The sequence below is a fragment of the Schistocerca serialis genome, chromosome 8 (assembly GCF_023864345.2).
Source record: "Schistocerca serialis cubense isolate TAMUIC-IGC-003099 chromosome 8, iqSchSeri2.2, whole genome shotgun sequence".
Lineage (NCBI taxonomy): Eukaryota > Metazoa > Arthropoda > Insecta > Orthoptera > Acrididae > Schistocerca > Schistocerca serialis.
Genome location: NC_064645.1, coordinates 139,819,845 through 139,843,334, shown reverse-complemented (window position 1 = coordinate 139,843,334; position 23,490 = coordinate 139,819,845). Strand labels below are relative to the sequence as shown.

The 23,490-nt window shown below is 39.4% G+C and overlaps 1 protein-coding gene across 1 annotated transcript in view; it reads right to left on the bottom strand.

Annotated features, from left to right (window-relative positions):
* The window catches only part of LOC126416333 (uncharacterized), a 391,314-nt gene that overhangs the window by 178,679 nt on the left and 189,145 nt on the right, over positions 1-23,490 (bottom strand). Inside the window, exon 4 of the mRNA XM_050084000.1 lies at positions 22,560-22,602. Coding sequence (XP_049939957.1) covers positions 22,560-22,602 — 43 coding nt within the window. The remainder of the gene's footprint in view (positions 1-22,559; positions 22,603-23,490) is intronic.

The following is a 23,490-nucleotide window of genomic DNA, read 5'->3' as shown; positions in this document are numbered from 1 at the left end:
GTAGTTTATCCTGTAGTGAAGTAGAAGTGGATAGTTCCTGTGAATTATTATGGGTGGAGATTACACTCAACAACCAAGCTAGGTTAGTAATTGGCTCCTTTTACTGACCTCCCGACTCAGCAGCATTAGTGGCAGAACAACTGAGAGAAAATTTGGAATACATTTCACATAAATTTTCTCAGCATGTTATAGTCTTAGGTGGAGATTTCAATTTACCAGATGTAGACTGGGACACTGAGATATTTAGGACGGGTGGTAGGGACAGAGCATCGAGTGACATTATACTGAGTGCACTATACGAAAATTACCTCGAGCAGTTAAACAGAGAACCGACTCGTGGAGATAACATCTTGGACCCAAACTTTTCGACTCTGTAAGTCCAGAACAGGGAATCAGTGATCATAAGGCCGTTGCAACATCCCTGAATATGGAAGTTAATAGGAATATAAAAAAAGGGAGGAAGGTTTATTTGTTTAGTAAGAGTAATAGAAGGCAGATTTCAGACTACCTAACAGATCAAAACGAAAATTTCTGTTCCGACACTGACAATGTTGAGTGTTTATGGAAAAAGTTTAAGGCAATCGTAAAATGCGTTTTAGACAGGTACGTGCTGAGTAAAACTGTGAGGGACAGGAAAAACCCACCGTGGTTCAACAACAAAGTCAGGAAACTACTGCGAAAGCAAAGAGAGCTTCACTCCAAGTTTAAACGCAGCCAAAACCTCTCAGACAAACAGATGCTAAACGATGTCAAAGTTAGCGTAAGGAGGGCTATGCGTGAAGCGTTCAGTGAATTCGAAAGTAAAATTATATGTACCGACTTCACAGAAAATCCTAGGAAGTTCTGGTCTTACGTTAAATCAGTAAGTGGCTCGAAACAGCATATCCAGACACTCCGGGATGATGACAGCACTGAAACAGAGGATGACACGCATAAAGCTGAAATACTAAACACTTTTTTCCAAAGCTGTTTCACAGAGGAAGACCATACTGCAGTTCCTTCTCTAAATCCTCGCACAAATTAAAAAATGGTTGACATCGAAATAAGTGTCCAAGGAATAGAAAAGCAACTGGAATCACTCAACAGAGGAAAGTCCACTGGACCTGACGGGATACCAATTCGATTCTACATAGAAGCAAGTCTCTAGAGTAACGGAAGGTTCCAAATGATTGGAAAAGAGCACAGGTAGTCCCAGTCTTCAAGAAGGGTTGTCGAGCAGATGCGCAAAACTACAGACCTATATCTCTGATGTCGATCTGTTGTAGAATTTTAGAACATGTTTCTAGCTTGAGTATCATGTCGTTTTTGGAAACCCAGAATATGCTCTATAGGATTCAACATGGATTCCGGAAACAGCGATCGTGTAAGAGCCTATGGAATATCAGACCAGCTGTGTGGCTGGATTGAAGAGTTTTTAGCAAACAGAACACAGCATGTTGTTATCAATGGAGAGACGTCTACAGACGTTAAAGTAACCTCTGGCGTGCCACAGGGGAGTGTTATGGGACCATTGCTTTTCACAATATATATAAATGACCTAGTAGATAGTGTCGGAAGTTCCATGCGGCTTTTCGCGGATGATGCTGTAGTATACAGAGAAGTTGCAGCATTAGAAAATTGTAGCGAAATGCAGGAAGATCTGCAGTGGATAGGCACTTGGTGCAGGGAGTGGCAACTGACCCTTAACATAGACAAATGTAATGTATTGCGAATACATAGAAGGAAGGATCATTTATTGTATGATTATATGATAGCGGAACAAACACTGGTAGCAGTTACTTCTGTAAAATATCTGGGATTATGCGTGCGGAACGATTTGAAGTGGAATGATCATATAAAATTAATTGTTGGTAAGGCGGGTACCAGGTTGAGATTCATTGGGAGAGTCCTTAGAAAATGTAGTCCATCAACAAAGGAGGTGGCTTACAAAACACTCGTTCGACCTATACTTGAGTATTGCTCATCAGTGTGGGATCCGCGCCAGATCGGGTTGACGGAGGATATAGAGAGGATCCAAAGAAGAGCAATACATTTCGTCACAGGGTTATTTGGTAACCGTGATAGTATTACGAAGATGTTTAGCAAACTCAAGTGGCAGACTCTGCAAGAGAGGCACTCTGCTTCGCGGTGTAGCTTGCTGTCCAGGTTTCGAGAGGGTGCGTTTCTGGATGAGATATCGAATATATTGCTTCTCCCTACTTATACCTCCTGAGGAGATCATGAGTGTAAAATTAGAGAGATTTGAGCACGCATGGAGGCTTTCAGACAGTCGTTCTTCCCGCGAACCATACGTGACTGGAACAGAAAAGGGAGGTAATGACAGTGGCACGTAAAGTGCCCTCTGCCACACACCGCTGGGTGGCTTGCGGAGTATAAATGTAGATGTAGATGTAAATGAATGACAAATAAAAAATCTGAATCTGATAAAATGTCTTAGTTGCATAGCCACAGTTCACGATACTTTATTCTTCCTGACATATTGATACACTTAAATTTTTCCCATAAATCTTACTCTGTCAGCTTTGGGTTTTAACCAGATTTCTGTACCTAGGGTAGGGTTTGTTTCACTGCTTTTTAGAAGTTCTTCAAACTGTGGTACTTTTTTGTGAATGTTTTGATAGTTAACCACTAGAATTTTAATAATCTCACCTGTGTGAAGGGGGGGGGGGGGGGGGGGGGCATTCCTTTGAATCTTATGCTGTACTTCTGGATCTCCTACAGCTATTATTGTCTGAAATGGATGGAGACCTGTCCAATCAAAACAACTCTTTGTGCAATTCACACACGGTCAGCTACAAGGTAGCAGTCTCTGATGTGTAGTGCTCACCTGTCTAATTTAGGAGGACCCAACAGCTCTCAAACCTATGGTGCAAGTCCAGGAAGTCACAGAACCTTTGAAGTCTCTGGTGCAAGCCTTCTACTTGACTCAAAACCAGGCAGTCATGATCTATTCTGGGGTCATTGCTGTAGATTGTGAGCTTCATGATACTCTATGAGTAAGACTGGTATTCTCAGACTTCTCCGTCAGTCACTTGGATGATTTAAATATGACCTTGGAGCCCATATCACAGGCATCATTTGTCTGAGTGTGGACCACAAGTTACAGATTGTCACACTATGTTGCCTCAGTGGCTGTAAGAAAAGCCTCTTCAACATGCTGAAATAGGACCCAAGGCATACACACTTAGTGCATGTGGTGTTCTTTCCCAGCCCCTGGTGCCATTTTCTGGAGGCGTACCATTATTTGCTGTTTGTTTGAACTGCTGATGATTAATAGATCCATGCCCTTTTGTGTCTGGCTCCCTTTGACCCAGTACTCAGCATATTTCCCAACAGGTGAAGTGTCTCACTGGCTCTGTTCCAGTTTCAATGGAAGACAGTACCTCAGACTTGTTGGGTAGGAGGATGACTGTAATGTCCTGAGTCCTCCCTGGTCCATGTTCCTTCTGTATAGGATGCCTAGACTCACTATTGACATGCCACTCACAGTCAAGTGGATGAGTAATGACAGATGCGCATTTTCTGCAAAAGAGATGGTTTCCACAGGGGAGGATACTACTTGAGGTATCTTTTGTATCTCTGGTATGTGAATTTTGGTAGCTCTCCCAATATACAATTTGCAACAGCTACCAATCACTTGACAGTAATCAGGGTGATTTCCAGCTGCTTACAAACAGCAACAAATTCACCTGAGAACAATATACACAGTGGGGCTGTGTTGTGAGTGGTGCAACATTTTAAACGGTAAACAGTTAACTTTAAACCAAGCATGTAATTTCTCTTTTAATTTATGGGTCTGGAAGCCTTTCAGAACTAAAGTGCTTAACAACCAAACAAGATATATTTTAACACAACAGACAAACTTGGTACAAAATTGACTGTTTCTTCAAAATATTTTTCAGGTTATGTCACAAAGAAATTTGACAACAGCATTAATTTACAATAAATTCAGACAATATAAATTCTTCTTAAATGAGAAAACTAATGTGACATAATATATTACTTATTTGCACTAAGTGTAAATCACAAATTCCAATTTACTATGACATGGTTATGTTCAACACTCTCAAGTTATGAAAATTAAGGGACTGGAAAGTTCTGTCATCTACAAGAAAAGTAGCAATGTCTTTCATAAAGTCACATGGCTAGCAATAATTTACTGCAAATGGAACTCAGCACTTAAAGATGTAAGCAAATGTTTTCCTTGAAAAATGCGATTGTAAATGAGTACATTTTAAAGTACCATACTAAGTATAACCAAGGAACCAGCAGTTTCTTTCAAACTATGTTTCTGATTTACTCAATTAAATTTAGATGGCATTAGCTTGAAGAGCATTAAGCAGTACAGTGATAGTTTACTGCTAATACAGCACACACATTAGGTTTCTTCGATTTCCCTGTATTTTGCTGTTTTTTTATATCATGACTCGCTCCACATCCCTGAAGATTCTCCTTCTTGATAGGCTCTGCTGAACATGATGAATGATTGATTGAATAAATGAATAGCAATAGAAATAATATTGAAATTATATGCAATGATCAAACAGTATGGAGCAATACTTCTGTATGCCAGTTTTTTTTCCCAATGAAATCAGGCTCAAAATTATGTTTTACAACTGTACAAGTTGTTTATATTTCACACACGAAATTTTGAACAACTTTACTAACAAGTACTGGGTGAATGGATATACTAACATTTGCTATGTGCTAATAGCTTAGAGGGACACCACAACATATTAATATCACTGACTATTGACTTTGGTCTCATACATGTGATCTTTAGAACTGTAGGTGTGCTTTAGTTGATCCTCTGGCAGTGTCTTGTAAGGATGTGGTCTTGTACTGTGGTTATTCATGTAAGAAGGAGTGTGGCTATCTCATATTGGGACACGTTATTCATCTGTCACCCTGGTCCTGTCTTGGAGTAGGACATCACGTAAGTGACCCATGATGACTGCATACTGATTTACTATCATGCCAATTTGGATACTATGTATCAACAATGCAGACATTGTTCAACCAAAGTGTGCTGTAATTCGCAAGACAAGACTGACTTCAGGGGTGTTGGGGTGTACAGTGCTCCACAATCAACTCTTCAGCAAATCACATTCAACAAATGTGAAAGTGACACTCATCAGTGAAGTGCTCTGATAGCAGACAATAACATCAAACAATGACAGTCTTTGGACATTCCTACCACACTCCCCACTGTGCTTTGAACATATGCAGAATATTTGTCTCTCATACCCTTACAGATGTCACCCTGCCAATCGGCATGACCAACTACTGATGCCACCTCCACCCACTTTGGTGGACATCCCAAACTGCCACCATCTCACTTGGACCAACCCAATGTCTGGTTCACAATAGTTCAAAGCATCCTTGCCACATATGGAACCACTAGCATTGGTGCCAAATTTGTTACGATGCTCAGTCACTTAGGAGAGCTTTCTGATGTGATAAGTGACATAATTTTCACAGATAACAAATACATTGCAGCAAAATTGGCTCTTTTGCAATACCTCTCATGGATTCTGGAAGAGCAACTACAGCAAGTTATTTATAATCAACAAGTGGGAATAGGACTCCATCACAGCTCTGGTGTAGGATATGCACACTAGCTGATTATCAACTGATTCTGAGCAACATACTTTGGATCTCATGGATGGACAAACTTAAATCAAAACTGCAACTCGTCAGTATCACCCATGAACATGGATCACCGGATAACAGGCTCTAACTAGCTGACAGAATTTTTGCTGCACTCCAACAGTGACAACACATCACTACCATTGACAATAATACCACCGCACGTGGACTGCAGCACCAGCCTCAGTATGCCTGCTCTCTTGCTGCAGCTGAGCCAGCCTACACTGACCAGGCTCTGTCAATTGCGAGGTCAGGCCCCAGCCTAGAACAGCGACCTTCACACAAACACCACAACCTCCCACACACATCTAGAATTCACATTTCTCACACAGTAATGCCCATGCGGGACTGACTTTGCTGGTTTCTCACGCAGTCTGGCAATACAACGTGTAACTGTCACCCACCTTGTGACTACCCAAAGGAGACCCATGGTCCATAGAGGCAATCTGTACCATGTAGACTATTCAAGTCACCAAATCTCACACTGTGGTAATGAATCATCTCCTATGGCACCACCATAGAATGGTAGCAGACTTTACATCCTTGACCCCTCACACTAACAATATTACATCATCCATTCAGTCTCCAACGTATGTACCACAACTCCGGTCCTTCCTCTTACATCACAGAGCTGTTCTACTACACAGTTCCATGGAGAAAGTGACTTGCACACTGGGTTTGCATCTTAAAGATGTGATCACATATAACTTCCTCATCACAGATGTCAGTGAACTTGTACATGGTGCTGATTTCCTTTACCATTTAAAATGACAACTGGATTTGGTTAGTGGTACAGTGATTCACTGAGACAGAGGCCACTCCACTGCCAGTGTCACTAGCCATGTCCTTCTGGCAGCACAGCACACCCTCACCACGTCTTCTTTGGATGACACACTGTGCTGCACTTTGATGGATGATCATCAACATTAGCTACAAGATTGCATCACATCACTCATCCAACTACTCCACTTTGAGACACATCTTGATTCCTTACAACTACAGTAGAAAAATGATGCCATACGACGAGCGATCCACAAGATATTAGAGGAACTCACCGCAGTACTGTGCCATCTACAAATTTACCAGACACAACAGTAATGTCTACTCACCTATGATCACTTTGTTGCACCATGTAAGCTGATTTGACACAGCAATGACAGTTGTCAAAGAAGCACCTCTATCGACACAACTTTCACTCATCAACAAGATCAGTAACATGCCTTCTGCTCATGAGCTTCCCACTGAAACTCTGTGCACTTCTGCACCTCCAGTCTCTCCACAAGCATTGTTTATGCAGTATGCTACCACAAACAGAGCAGTACACAAGATTACCTTCATTCCAGGCCTTTCTGTCCACCAAAGACAGTGCAGGTTACCACTGGACAAGCTACATGCAATTACGGCAGCAGTCAATGAACTCTTAAAAGTGGGAGTTGTGAGACATCTGAACAGTTCCTGGGCTCCAGTCACTAACTTAATGCCCAAGAAAGACTGGACTGTACATTTATGTGGAGACCACATGGCCCTTAATACTCACATGTTAATCGACAACTAAATGTGGTGCTACAGAAGAATGCTGAAGATTAGATGGGTAGATCACATAACTAATGAGGAGGTATTGAATAGGATTGGGGAGAAGAGAAGTTTGTGGCACAACTTGACTAGAAGAAGGGATTGGTTGGTAGGACATGTTCTGAGGCATCAAGAGATCACCAGTTTAGTATTGGAGGGCAACGTGGAGGGTAAAAATCGTAGAGGGAGACCGAGAGATGAATACACTAAGCAGATTCAAAAGGATGTAGGTTGCAGTAGGTACCGGGAGATGAAGAAGCTTGCATGGAGAGCTGCATCAAACCAGTCTCAGGACTGAAGGCCACAACAACAACAACAATCGACAGCTACTGGATACAAAACATTTAAGATTTCACCCACTAACTCTTGAGAACTTAAGTTTTAGTGTCCTTGACTGTAAGCAAGCAAACCTGCAGGTATTCATGAGTGCAGAAGACATTCACAAGAACATGATTATCATGTCTTTTAGGTTGTTTCAGTTTCTATTTATCCCATACTACCTCAAAATGTGCCTGAAACCTGTCAACAGTTTATTGATGGTATTTTGTTCACGCACTCTTTCTGCTAAGCCTATCAAAAGGTCATCTTCACTTTTTACCCAGACAAGAACACACACAAATTATATCTTAAACAAGTTTTTGACATGATTAACAAAAACAATACCAGCTTCAACAAACTGAAGTCATCCTTCTTACATATGCCATCAGTGCTGCAGACGTTCATCTTGTAACTCAGCAAGCTGAATTCATCCACCATCTACCATCTGCCACCACCTCCAGCAGGAAGGACCAGGTGTATAGCAACCACATTGATTTTTCTCATGTAAACTGACTGTTTCACAGTGTAAGTTGTCCACATATGGCTGTGAACTTCTAGCAGTTTATGAAGCAGTCACCAGTTCAAATATGATGTGGAAGGGAGACCATTAGTCATTTACACAGATCTCCAATTGCTAGCAGACTCAATCCAAAATCTTTCAAAAGACAGGTGGCCCAGGCAATTTGTCCTCTGGACTATAGTGCACAATTTATTACTGACATCTGCCATTTGAAGGATGTGAACAACATTGTTGTGAACTATCTCTCACAGATAAACACCGTACCCACATAAACTGACAGTGATAAATTCATGGAGACACAGCTGCAGGACCAGAAACCATAAGATCTTCTCCACAATCCCACTACTAACATCAAAATATAACAGTGCCTGGTACTGGGCATGTCTAGACAAACCTTGCGTGATGTGTTACAAAAGTGAACTCACTCCCCTGTCCCTCAGCTGTTTTGGAAAATCATCTTTGACCAGTTGCACAACTTGTTACATCCTGGCGTCCATCCAATGACATGCCTTGTCACTGATCACTTGGTATGGCTGACTATTAAGAAAGGTTTCAAAGAGTGGACATGTACATGCGTGCCATGCCAGCAGAGTAAAGTGGGCAGTAGTACTCTATTGAAAGCAGCCTCAAATTCAGATGATTTTCAAGTTTTAGAGAATATATAAATTTCTTAATTTCCGAGGGAGAACTTGGTGATCCATTCATATGACTGAATTTTATGAGAGTTGGTTTCTCAACATAATGCTGTGATTATTTTTTCTTGATGTGTTTGTTTCTATACCTTCTACTATATTTAAGAAATGATTATTAAATATATTTGCTATCTTTGACTCATGATTTATAGCTATTCAGTTCAATAGTGAGGTTATTCTGTTCTGTGGCTGCCTCTTGTTTCATTACACTCCAAATAGCCTTAAGTCTGCTGACAGAATTACTAATTTCTGACATCAGATGGACTTTTCTTGATTTTTTAATAGTCTTCCTAATAATTTTGAATAGTTCTCATAGTGTGCAACTACTGTAGGCTCTCTATTTGTTCTTGCCTATAGATACATTTACCCCTCCATTTAACAGGATACTTTAATGCCTCTAGTGATCCAAAGTTTTTTACATGGCTGTTTAATGTCCTTTCTGACTGCTTTTGCAGAAAGGTAGTTCAAAATAACAATATGGATTCATCATGGAACAGATTAAATTTTATGGTCATGTTTGGTTTATCTATATTCTTAAAAACATTTGTCATAATATTGTGAAAAGGAAAGTTGCTACTCATCATACAGGGTGATTCAAAAAGAATACCACAACTTTAAAAATGTGTATTTAATGAAAGAAACATAATTTAACCTTCTGTTATACATCATTACAAAGAGTATTTAAAAAGGTTTTTTTTCACTCAAAAACAAGTTCAGAGATGTTCAATATGGCCCCCTCCAGACACTCAAGCAATATAAACACGATACTCCAACTCGTTCCACAATTTCTGTAGCATATCAGGCGTAACAGTTTGGATAGCTGCTGTTATTTCTCATTTCAAATCATCAATGGTGGCTGGGAGAGGTGGCCGAAACACCATATCCTTAACATTCCCCCATAAGAAAAAATCACAGGGGGTAAGATCAGGGCTTCTTGGAGGCCAGTGATGAAGTGCTCTGTCACGGGCTGCCTGGCGGCCGATCCATCGCCTCGGATAGTTGACGATAAGGTTTCATAACCAACCATTTTCGTAGGACTCTCCATACAGTTGATTGTGGAATTTGCAGCTCTCTGCTAGCTCTACGAGTCGATTTTCCTGGGCTGCGAACAAATGCTTGCTGGATGCGTGCTACATTTTCATCACTCGTTCTCGGCCGTCCAGAACTTTTCCCTTGGCACAAACACCCATTCTCTGTAAACTGTTTATACCAACGTTTAATACACCACCTATGGAGGTTTAACACCATACTTCATTCGAAATGCACGCTGAACAACTGTCGTCGATTCACTTCTGCCGTACTCAATAACACAAAAAGCTTTCTGTTGAGCGGTCGCCATCTTAGCATCAACTGACGCTGACGCCTAGTCAACAGCACCTCCAGCGAACAAATGTACAACTAAATTAAACTTTATAGCTCCCTTAATTCGCCGACAGATAGTGCTTAGCTCTGCCTTTTGTCGTTGCAGAGTTTTAAATTCCTAAAGTTGTGGTATTCTTTTTGAATCACCCTGTATAGTGGAGATGCTGAGTTGCAGATAGGCATAAGGAAAAGGCTCTCACAAATTAGCTTTTGGCTAGTAAGACCTTCATCAAAATTAAACAACACACACACACACACACACACACACACACACACACACACACACATATGCAAATGCATCTGACACACACACATGACTGCAGTCTCAGGCAACTGAGGCCACAGTCATGTGTGTGTGAGATGTGTTTGTGTTATTGTGTATGTGTGTGTTTGTCATCTAATTTTGACAAAGGCCTTACTGGCTGAAAGCTAATCTGTAACAGTCTTTTTGTTGTGCCTATCTGCGACTCAGCTTCTCTGCTATATGGTGAGTAGCAACTTTCTTTTTCACAATATTGTTACATTCCATTCTGGATTTTCCATTGTTTAAACATTTGTCCTAGAATAATTAACTATTCCAGCTGACTCCCACTTATGAGTATCCATACAGAAAGACACTATCTTATCTATCCTGACTAACTGTGCATCATGATCAGAGAGAACACTTGTTACTGGATCAACAGTTATTTTCTTCCTTTGAGCTTCACCAAAGAAAACATTATCTTAGGGTCATACTCTCTTTATCCACCTCCATTGGAAAGTTAATTACCAAGATAAAACTGTAGGATCAAAATAAATTTTCCAAATCATTTTTCCTATCAGAATCCCTTATCAAACATACACTAAAGTTATCGCAGACTATTAACTGCTTGCTGCTGTCTGACAGAGACCATAGTAAGGAATCCAGATGCCTTATAAACAGTTAAAAATTTTCCAGTAGAGTCTGTGTACAGTTATAATTAAAAGTGAACTACACTGGTGTCTGAAATTAAAGCAACAAACTGCTATATCCCTGGCCTATGTCTAAGTCACAATACAATCATACCAACTGTCAACAGATGTCCATATGATAGTGTTCTGCATGGAATATGGCACTCCAGACAACAGACAACCATGCCAGCAATGACGTCTGGGCACCCATCAAACGAGCTATATTTTTCGGGTGGTCCCAGATCCACAACAGCTACGTACAGCCACAGATGGTGTTGTGCAGCATAGAGAAGACGCCTGCTGGACTCTGGGTTGGAGCGGCATAGGAGGAATGGAAGCAGGACAGTCACAAACTGATATGGCCTGATAGCTTAATGTGAACGATTCTGTTATTTCTCAGATGTGGCAACAGTTTGTAGTTGTCAAAACTGTGTCCCAAAGACCAGGGCAGGGCTGACGACATGTGACATCAGAAAGAGAGGACTGTTATTTGGCTTTAAGGACATGATGGTACAGTCGTAGTACTGTATGGCAACTGGCATCTGACCTCGCATCATCCACTGGACATATTGTATTGAGGCAAACGGTGTACAGAAGGCTTCAGCAGAATACCTTTTATTGCCAGAGATTTACTTAATGTGTACCACTGATGTGACTTCACAGAAGGGAACGTCTACAGTGGAGTTGTCAACGCACCACCTGGAAGGCTCAACAGTGGGCCAATGTTCTTTTCACACAAGAGCCCCAAATTGGTCTGGTGAGTGAGTCTTGATGGATTCACATCTGGAGGAAAGGTGGAACACGAATTTGGGACCCAAAGCTTGTGGAAAGAGAAGGATGTTGACGATGATCCTTAACGGTGTCAGCAGGGATTACGCCTACCACCTGAACAACTCTTCATGAAATTGTACAGGTGAGTTGACAAGGTTTAACTGTTGTCAGGTATCAAGGCTGTATCCTTGGAAGAGATGTGGAGTCACCTGAATTGATTATATAATGGTTAGACAGGGATTTAGGAATCAGTTTTAAATTGTAAGACACTTCCAGGGGCAGATGTGGACTCTGACCACAATTTATTGGTTATGAACTGGAGATTAAAACTGAAGAAACTGTAAAAAGGCAGGAATTTAAGGAGATGGGGCCTGGATAAATTGAAAAACCAGAGTTTGTAGAGGCTTTCAGAGGGAGCATTAGGAAATGATTGACAAGAACAGAGGAAAGGAACACAGTAGAAGAAGAATGGGTAGCTTTGAGACAGGCAGATAGATAGATAGATTACTGTCTACAGGAAAATAAAGAGCCTTTGGAGAAAACAGAACCACCTGTATCAATACCAAGAGCTCAATGGAAAATCAGTTTTAAGCAAGAAGGGAAAGTGGGAAGGTGGAAGGAGTATATAGAGGGTCTATACAAGGCCAGTGTACTTGAGGGCAATATTATGGACATGAAGAGGATGTAGATGAAGATGAGCGGGAGGTATGATACTGCATGGAGAACCTGACAGAGCACTGAAATATATAAGTCAAAACAAGGCGCTGGGAGTAGACAACATTCTGTTAGGACTACTGATAGCCTTCCATCTGGTGAGCATGATGTATGAGACAGGTGAACTACCTTCAGACTTCAAGAAGAAAATAATTATTCCAATCCTAAAAAAGCAGGTGGTGAGAGGTGTGAAAATTACCAAATTATCAGTTTAATAAATTACAGCTGCAAAATACTAGCACGAATTCTTTACAGAAGAATGGAAAAACTGGTAAAAGCCAACCTCGGGGAAGATCAGTTTGGATTCCAGAGAAATGTAGGAACATGCAAGGCAATACTGACCTTATGACTTCTCATAGAAAATAGGTTAAGGAAAGGCAAATCTACATTTATAGCATTTGTAGACTTAGAGAAAGCTTTTGACAATGTTGACTGGAACACTCTCTTTCAACTTCTAAAGGTGCAAGGGGTAAAATACAGAGAGCAAAAGGCTATTTACAATTTGTAAAGAAACCAGATGGCAGTTATAGGAGTTGATTGATGGGCATGAAAGGGAAGCAGTGGTTGAGAAGGGAATGAGACAGTGTTGTAGCCTGTCCCCAATGTTATTCAACCAGTATACTGAGCAAGCAGTAAGGAAACAAAAGAAGAATTTGGAGTAGGAATTAAAGTCCAAGGAGAAGAAATAAAAACTTCGAGGTTTGCTGATGATATTGTAATTCTGTCAGAGACAATAAAGGACTTGGATGAGCAGATGAACGGAATGGACAGTATCTTGAAAGAAGGATATAAGATGAACAAGAAAAGCGAAACGAGGGCAATGGAATGTAGTTGAATTAACTCTGGTAATGCTGAGGGAATAAGATTAGGAAATGAGACACTTGAGGTAGTAAATGAGTTCTGCTATTTGGGAAACAAAATAACTGATGATGGTTGAAGTAAGGAGGATATAAAATGTAGACTGGCAATGGGAAGAAAAACATTTCTGAAGAAGAGAAATTTGTTAACACTGAATACAGATTTAAGTGTGAGGAAGTCCTTTCTGAAAGGATAAACAGTTTAAACAAGAAGAGAATAGAACCTTCTGAAATGTGGTGACACAGAAGAATGCTGAAGATTAGATAGGTAGATCATGTAACTAATGAGGAGGTACTGAATAGAATTGAGGAGAAAAGGACACATTCTGGGCCACCAAGGGATCATCAATTTAGTACTTGAGGAAAGCGAGGGGGGTAAAAATTGTAGAGGGCCACCAAGAGATGAATACAGTAAGCAGATTCAGAGGGATGTAAGCTGCAGTAGTTACTCAGAGATGAAGAGACTTGCACAGAATAGAGTAGCATGGAGAGCTGCATCAGGCCAGTCCTTGGACTGAAGACCACAACAACAACTAACAGGCACCATGATGATATCTTGGGACCTCATGTGCAGTTGTTGCAAGATATTGGGGGCCCAGACTTTGTATTGATGGACAATAATGTTCGACCTCAAAGAGCATGGGTGGTTGATGTTTTCTTGGAAACAGAAGATACTGCATGACGGTGTGGAAGCTTGCTCTTCCGACTTGATTCCCATAGAGTATGTCTGGGATGGGATGGGTTTCATCACATCAGCATCCACCAACCACTCTCCGAGACTCGCAAGCAGCTCTGCATTATTGCCTCAACATGACACTGATGACATCATACACTGCATGACCTGTCATTGTCAGCCCTTTGTTGCTGCAAGAGGTGGTCACATCCCATACTGAGCGTATCAATCAGTTGTCAGAATGCATGTGCAAATCTGTTAGGCTGGAAAGAGATTGAAGAATATTTTTGTCTACCGTCATGCATGTTGCAATTGCTTACATTCTGTATTCTAGTTTACTATCACCTGTTTATACTGTTTTGTGGCAAAATAAACACAGCCTTCCAAAATTTCCATTTGTTGCATTAATTTTGGACATGAGTGTATTTTTCAGTATTAATTCACAAGTACAGATTTCCATGTGCTGATCACTACAAAATCTATTTGTCTCAATGTCTTTGAACTTGTGTTTTGTCTTACTATATGTAATGACTCCTCTTTCTCCAATATTACTTCTGAATGAGTTAGCTGCTAAAATGTAATCTTTTATATGTAACATATCTAACCCTATGGTTATGTGGTGATCAGATAGACACAGTATACCTATCTTTTCATAGCTCTCTAAATTTTCTAAATAAACAAGAAGCTCTTTGCCTTATTACTCAGTGCTCTAATATTTTGACGAAATAAGCTAACCTTACTTTTCTGTTGATTATTCAGTGTTTTGTAGGGCCCTTCTGTTATATTTACCTCTTTCACAACAGGGTGCCCGACCCCTTATTCTAACCATAAAAAAGTACCTCTCTGACACCAGAACCACAGGGGTGTTGCTTTATGTGATGGTGTCTCTCCACACATTTTCTGCAAGAAACTCAGCCAACCTATCTTTCCCTGTCCTAATCAAGTGTAAGCAATATCTAATATACCTCCATCTCCCAACCATAACAAGGGCCACTGCACTCATAAGAGATTAGATTAGATTCAATTTTCATTCCATAGACCCAAAAATGAGATGATTTTTGTGGGTGTGGAACGTTTCAGAAAGTACAATATAAAAACATATTACACATGAATATAATACTGACCATTGTCAAAATACGTAAATACATTTGAGTAAACTGGAACTGCTAATATTTACAGAATTAATACACTGTCAGAATTAAAGATAGTTATGCACTTTTAATAAATTTATCATATACAAAATACCTAATTGTGACTGTTCTGAATTGTTCAGTAATAAAGGAGACAACTCTCCAAAGGCAGAAGTGCTGTGTCATTGATAGGTACAGAAACAAAAGGTACAGTCCCTTGCTAGCATTTGGAATGAACTTCCTTTTTCAAGCTTGTAAGAAAAATTGTAATTGTGATTGTTGTGACTAAGTGCTGTCAAAACTGAAACCTAACAGACATTTATTACTTAAGCTGGTCTAACAAACCCTGTTGATGTTTTCATCTATAGAGTGGAAGAAGTTGCCCACCAAAAAGTCTTTCAGACTCTGTTTAAACTGTGCATCCATAAGATTTCGTTTCAGTCAACAGCAGCTTGCTCAACTTAGTGCTCAAATGGCTTACAGCTGTGTCAGCACAGGGCTGGTCATTGCAGTGTAGGAGCACCACAGAACTCACATTTGTGTGTGTAGTTCGTACTCCTGTTTCATTCAGGTAACCCTAATTCTGTAATTTCTGTCCTTAGCCAGGCAGTTTCCCACTCCACCTATTGCAGTAACCTGACCATCTTTGCCAAAATATAATTTTATATGTAATATTTGTCTAAGTGTAGTTATTTTAAATATTCATGTAAAGTGTAACAGTTTTTACTTTATAAGTATGTTTTTTGCCTTTGGCTGAAGTTGAGAAGTTCGTTTATACCTTTAATTTCCTGTGGCAACCTGTTGTACAATTTTAGGCAGTTTTTTTTAAATTTTCTATCTATTTACAACATGCTCGATTACATTATTTGTAATACTTAATGCATGTATTTTGTGAGTGTGTGTGTGTGTGTGTGTGGGTGTGTGTGTGTGTGTGTGTGTGTGTGTGTGTGTGGAGTGTGGAGTGTAGTGTAATGTTTGAGTTGTATCATAATGATAATGAGAGAAGGGAGAGGGTGAAATCCAGTGCTGAAACACAGCCTGCTCCTTGCAAATAGCACCAGGGGGCATGCCGAGCTTTAATGTTCCCATCCAATGGACAGATCACCGTCAACAATGTCACATGCCCTCACTTCATGAGACACTGTAGAGAGGTTTGGTATTTATACCAGGACATAAGTGCAAAGTATGGTGATCAGGAACTTTACAGCACCACCCCTCCTCCTCTTGCTGGCCAAATACTGGCAGCGAAAATTTTTCCACCACCAGAATTCAAACTGGCTTACTCCTGGATCAAGTGCAACCACACAAGTATGAATTAGCAATGTCAGCTAATGAGGCTGATAGTTTTAGGCTGTTATATAGCATCCTATTATGTGTTTTTGACTTTCTTTTCCTATTCAGGTGTAAGTAGTGACTGGATCTAGTTTCATGGTCATCTATAGATCTGTTTGTAGTGTACAAATGAATATTTTGTCTTATGGGGCCGGCCGAAGTGGCCGTGTGGTTAAAGGCGCTGCAGTCTGGAACCGCAAGACCGCTACGGTCGCAGGTTCGAATCCTGCCTCGGGCATGGATGTTTGTGATGTCCTTAGGTTAGTTAGGTTTAACTAGTTCTAAGTTCTAGGGGACTAATGACCTCAGCAGTTGAGTCCCATAGTGCTCAGAGCCATTTTTTTGTCTTATGGGAATTATAACCTTGTGAGCTTACAAGTATTTGCTAAAAAGTTTCTTGAAATTATGTAAATTACATTTTATTGTAAATTAATTAGATGAACTCATAAATGATTATAAATTTGTATGAAAATTGTAGTATAAAACTTGGATGGTGGTCAGAAGTAAAGCACCTTACATTGATTCCAGTGGTAGTCATGTACCCATGTTTGAAAGTAAGCATTCTCAGCAGAGAAGGTTGTTGTTTGGGCAGCATGTGTGCCACAAATTCAACAAATTTTGGAGCGTGATTTTGTGAACTTAAAGATATGGTTAACAACAGGACTTGCATAGATTTTCACAGTATCCATATTGATGTGATTTAATTAGTTCAATGATACTGTGCCATAAATAGTCACAGTTTTAATGAATATTACTACTAAGAAAGCAGGACTGCTGATAAAACTATCTATTACTATTACGAGGCCACCATTCAGAAATTTGTGCTGGTAGAAACATAAATAAGGTTGTTACAATTCAGTGGACATTTTATCATTCGCTAACTTGTCTCACAATCTACACAAGATAACAATGAATTCCGCACATTGTGGAATAATAAGGGCTTTAGAGTATCGGTGTGTAGCCAACCCCTTTTGGTTGAGCCTGGTTTTATGTTAAGAGCTGCACATTGCCCTTACTTGCTGAGATGAGCTTCACTGAAACTCCACTGTAGCGAGTAGCAAGCAACTGCCAGTAGTGCCGTAGCCTGTAACATGTATTCACATGGGGCATTCAGAATTTTTTGCTTGTTGAATAAATCAGCACACTGGGCCATACTGCTACTATTTGCTATTATCTGTATGGACCTTTTCAGTACCTTGCAGACAGTCTGAATCTTCCCAGCATAGATTCCCCAAATCATTTTTCCGTAGCTGGTGATTGAATTTATATATCCTATACAGCTCACTCTGAGTCATGAAATATTGCACACTGGTGCAAGGATATGCAGAGCATAACTTGTTATGGATAGTTCTTTGGCTAAGTCTTCACACATTCTGTGCATTTCAACTGGCAGTCTACATTCAATCCCAAGGACCTGGTGTCAATTACACACTCTAATACATCATCATTAATTTTCAACTGAGTAACATTTTGTTACTTAATGCATGTATTTTGTGAGTGTGTGTGTGTGTGTGTGTGTGTGTGTGTGTGTGTGTGTGTGTGTGTGTGGAGTGTGGAGTGTAGTGTAATGTTTGAGTTGTATCATAATGATAATGAGAGAAGGGAGAGGGTGAAATCCAGTGCTGAAACACAGCCTGCTCCTTGCAAATAGCACCAGGGGGCATGCCGAGCTTTAATGTTCCCATCCAATGGACAGATCACCGTCAACAATGTCACATGCCCTCACTTCATGAGACACTGTAGAGAGGTTTGGTATTTATACCAGGACATAAGTGCAAAGTATGGTGATCAGGAACTTTACAGCACCACCCCTCCTCCTCTTGCTGGCCAAATACTGGCAGCGAAAATTTTTCCACCACCAGAATTCAAACTGGCTTACTCCTGGATCAAGTGCAACCACACAAGTATGAATTAGCAATGTCAGCTAATGAGGCTGATAGTTTTAGGCTGTTATATAGCATCCTATTATGTGTTTTTGACTTTCTTTTCCTATTCAGGTGTAAGTAGTGACTGGATCTAGTTTCATGGTCATCTATAGATCTGTTTGTAGTGTACAAATGAATATTTTGTCTTATGGGGCCGGCCGAAGTGGCCGTGCGGTTAAAGGCGCTGCAGTCTGGAACCGCAAGACCGCTACGGTCGCAGGTTCGAATCCTGCCTCGGGCATGGATGTTTGTGATGTCCTTAGGTTAGTTAGGTTTAACTAGTTCTAAGTTCTAGGGGACTAATGACCTCAGCAGTTGAGTCCCATAGTGCTCAGAGCCATTTTTTTGTCTTATGGGAATTATAACCTTGTGAGCTTACAAGTATTTGCTAAAAAGTTTCTTGAAATTATGTAAATTACATTTTATTGTAAATTAATTAGATGAACTCATAAATGATTATAAATTTGTATGAAAATTGTAGTATAAAACTTGGATGGTGGTCAGAAGTAAAGCACCTTACATTGATTCCAGTGGTAGTCATGTACCCATGTTTGAAAGTAAGCATTCTCAGCAGAGAAGGTTGTTGTTTGGGCAGCATGTGTGCCACAAATTCAACAAATTTTGGAGCATGATTTTGTGAACTTAAAGATATGGTTAACAACAGGACTTGCATAGATTTTCACAGTATCCATATTGATGTGATTTAATTAGTTCAATGATACTGTGCCATAAATAGTCACAGTTTTAATGAATATTACTACTAAGAAAGCAGGACTGCTGATAAAACTATCTATTACTATTACGAGGCCACCATTCAGAAATTTGTGCTGGTAGAAACATAAATAAGGTTGTTACAATTCAGTGGACATTTTATCATTCGCTAACTTGTCTCACAATCTACACAAGTTAACAATGAATTCCGCACATTGTGGAATAATAAGGGCTTTAGAGTATCGGTGTGTAGCCAACCCCTTTTGGTTGAGCCTGGTTTTATGTTAAGAGCTGCACATTGCCCTTACTTGCTGAGATGAGCTTCACTGAAACTCCACTGTAGCGAGTAGCAAGCAACTGCCAGTAGTGCCGTAGCCTGTAACATGTATTCACATGGGGCATTCAGAATTTTTTGCTTGTTGAATAAATCAGCACACTGGGCCATACTGCTACTATTTGCTATTATCTGTATGGACCTTTTCAGTACCTTGCAGACAGTCTGAATCTTCCCAGCATAGATTCCCCAAATCATTTTTCCGTAGCTGGTGATTGAATTTATATATCCTATACAGCTCACTCTGAGTCATGAAATATTGCACACTGGTGCAAGGATATGCAGAGCATAACTTGTTATGGATAGTTCTTTGGCTAAGTCTTCACACATTCTGTGCATTTCAACTGGCAGTCTACATTCAATCCCAAGGACCTGGTGTCAATTACACACTCTAATACATCATCATTAATTTTCAACTGAGTAACATTTTGTTCTTTATTCAACTGAAAGTACATACAACTAGGCTTCTTCACATTTAAAGTTACTTCATTTTTCTGTGACCAGTTGTGGTCATCTCTGAGGACTGCACTAACCTTTTCTGTCAGTCAATTGTGTTGGAATTTTTGCGTCATCAGCGAACAGTATTTTCCTTCACATCTTACACCCTATGGGAAATTATCAATCTAAACAAGAAATAGGATTCAACCTAATGCACTTCCATTGGGATGTGGATTTGACAGGTGTTTTACTAGAAATTCTTTTGTAGTATGTGAGAACTCAACTCCTTGTTCTCAGTTTTTCATGTATGACATAAGCCTCTTCTTAGATACATCTCTTATTCCTAGAAGCTCTGATTTATGCAATAAAATTCTGTGGTCAACTGTGTTGAATTCCTTCAATAAGTCCAAGTAAATTCTAGTCACATGATCACCTCTGCCCAGTGCCTCAAGAATGACTTGTAAGCTGTACAATAGCTAGTTCTGTACCTCTTCTGGGCATAAACCATGCTCTTCACTGCAAAGAAGGTTAAATTTGTTTAGGTGTTTCATTAATGTATTTTTTATTAGGAAGTGATGGACACTAAAGAGATTTGCCTGTAGTTTTCTATATTTCTTGCATCACCATTTTAAGTACAGGTAATACTCCAGCTTGTGGTTTCAACTGCCTGAGACTGCAGTCATGTGTGTGAGTTGTGTTTGCGTGCGTGTGTGTGTGTGTGTGTGTGTGTGTGTGTGTGTGTGTGTGTGTGTGTGTGTGTGTCTATTTTTGATGAAGGCCTTAATGGCCGAAAGCTATAACTGTGAGAGCCTTTTTGTTGTGCCTATCTGTGATTCAGCTTCTCCGCTATATGGTGAGTAGCAGCTTTCCTTCTCATAATATTGTTACATTCCATCCTGGATTTTCCATTGTTTGATTCCAGCTTGGACTAGGTCTTGGGAGAACAGCCAAATTTGAATGATGCATTGATTATTTTTGTCAAAGGTACTTTTATGGAATTTACACATTCTTTTAAGGCACAAGCTGGAATTTTGTCTAGGCTGATGGTAGGTTTTTTCTAATTTTTTAATCGGTGAAGAACTTGTGCCATTTCTCTCTCTCTGTTGCTGGATAGGTTACCATGAGTTTGGTGTCTGGTCCTGGGTAGGTAAGACATATGTGGCTGGAAAATACCATTTAATTTCTTAACAAAGTTGTTATAGTAAGCATTTATAAATTTACTATTTCCTTTGGGTGATTTATTTGATTAGCTTTGTTCTTAATTTGTGGATTGAAGTGTTTTTGCCCATTTGATAATATTGCAGGCCACTTTGTTTTTGTTTTCTGCCTACAGAAGTGCTTTATGGTTTGTAAGTTTTTAGCAGCTAGCTGTACCTTTCTGTAAATTCTCCCGTAATTTTTGTAAAATTTCAAAAAGATCAGATCAGTCTGACTATTTTTGATGGAAGCAAAATACCCGAGCGTTCCAGAGGATTTTTTTATACCTCTGGTTATCCATATATTCCTTTCTGAAGTTGCAATGGAATGCAATGTTCTGGGGAATGCTTCTCCAAATCTTAATTTAAATTATTACATTATTAAAAGTTTTGTTCATATTAGTTTCAGCACGAACTTCTTCCCACCCTTCATATTATAACTGGGATGAAAATTCATGCTCATCTGATTTTTAGAAGACACTTTTGTACGCATTTAATTCAGGAGGCTTTTCTACATAAATATTTTATTTTAATATCTGACATGGATGATTTGATAGACGTAGATTTTGAACATGTATATAGTATTTTTCCTGCCCTCATCTGTTGGTTTTGTCTATCAATGTAGAAGAATTTTGGTTGCTCTAATGGGACAATTTACAAGTGAGGACATGCAGTAACTCTATGGAATACTGAAGTAGGCATTGCTGACATCATCTGACTTCATTGTATTGATATTTAGGTCCTCACAGGTGATTACATTTGTTTTTCAAAAAGATAGCTCAAGTCTGGTTCAGTTTTGAGGGGAAAAAATGTCCATATCATTGCAAGAGGATTGGTACCCATAGAACACAATTAATTTTTTTGATTTTCTATGTTCTCTCATTTCAACAGCTGTTAGTTCAAAATGTTTATCAGTGCCTAATACAATAATGTCATTTCTGACTTTAAATGAAATGTGTATTGCAATTTCAGCATTGCAATTAATTTTGAAGGGACAGTAATGAATCACTTGAAACTGGCTACAAGATGAAATTGTAGTGCTGCATCCAGAAGGACACACAATTGCAGTCAAACACCAAAAACATCACAATTTAAGTAAATTAAGCAGTTTGAAAAACAGATGAAAACTGATAGCTATAGAAAAAATTGTTTTTATTAGCTATAGCCAATGCCTGAGACCAATATTTCACATGTTAAGATCAGAAAGAAAGCCACAGTTCTTGAAAATATGAAAACATATTTATGTTGTCAAAACATGCAGGACAAGGAATTAAAACACAAACTTGATAATTTGTGTTCTTCTTTTAATTTATAAAATGTAATGGTAACTGCACTATTACAAAAGAAGGTTTACCTCTGGAAATAATTTTTAACAATGCAGCTCTGCAAAATTTTTTCTCAACAAGTTATAAATACTAACTGGAACAGGACTTACCATCACACTGTGATGTAATGTTGCACTCTTCAAAAACATGATCCTGAAACATAACAGAAATATTGTTGATCTTCCTGTCCTGATGTTCCTACAAAGGAAGTGCACTTGCATTGAATTTAACATCATGCCATCTTATATAAAAACTGTTATTTTATTTCAAAACACTAGTAGAGATATTAAACAGTGATGCCATGGCCTGGGCTTAGATTACTTAGTTTATTGTAGAATTCTTGAAGGCACAGGTAATGCATAAGTGTCATTGGCAGCAGCTCTCTGAATGCAGTGAGAAAAGTTTCACTATCAAGTATACCATGAGAAATTACTGAGAACTTGGATAGCATGGATCAATAGTGGGTTTATTCAGTCAACTTATTTCCTGAGTCCACACTCACTGAATGGATGCTCAAATGTTATTGCTTGCTTATGGTTCCCAAACAATCTGGTTGGCTGTTTTTTTTTTTTTTTTTTTTTTTACTGCTGTATGGTGGCTAAAGGTCCTAATCTTCAGAGGATCTGACCTTTTAATGACTTCTGTAAGGTTTTTTCTGAGGTGGTGTGTGGAGGCACAACCAAACTTCACTGCTGGGATTGATAGATCACTAACAGAAGGTTGTCCTTGGCTTTAGGCAATTTAACCACTCATTCATACATTGTGAACTGTAAATCCCATCATAAAAGAGAGCCTTCAAGGACATGCAATATGTTAAATTATACATTAACAGACAGAAGCTAGCACTGCTAGCTACTTCTGTAAAGTGTACTACCAACAAATTGTAACTAGTGCTAATCTGCTTAAACTATAATTATTGTAAGGGAGACACGCTAGCCTTTGACAGTAAAGTGAGGAGATTTATACATTTTCTTTAAATTTTTCCAAATACTACTTAAAAAATGCTTTATAACCTAAAATTGCCTTAGAGTTTTACTGAAT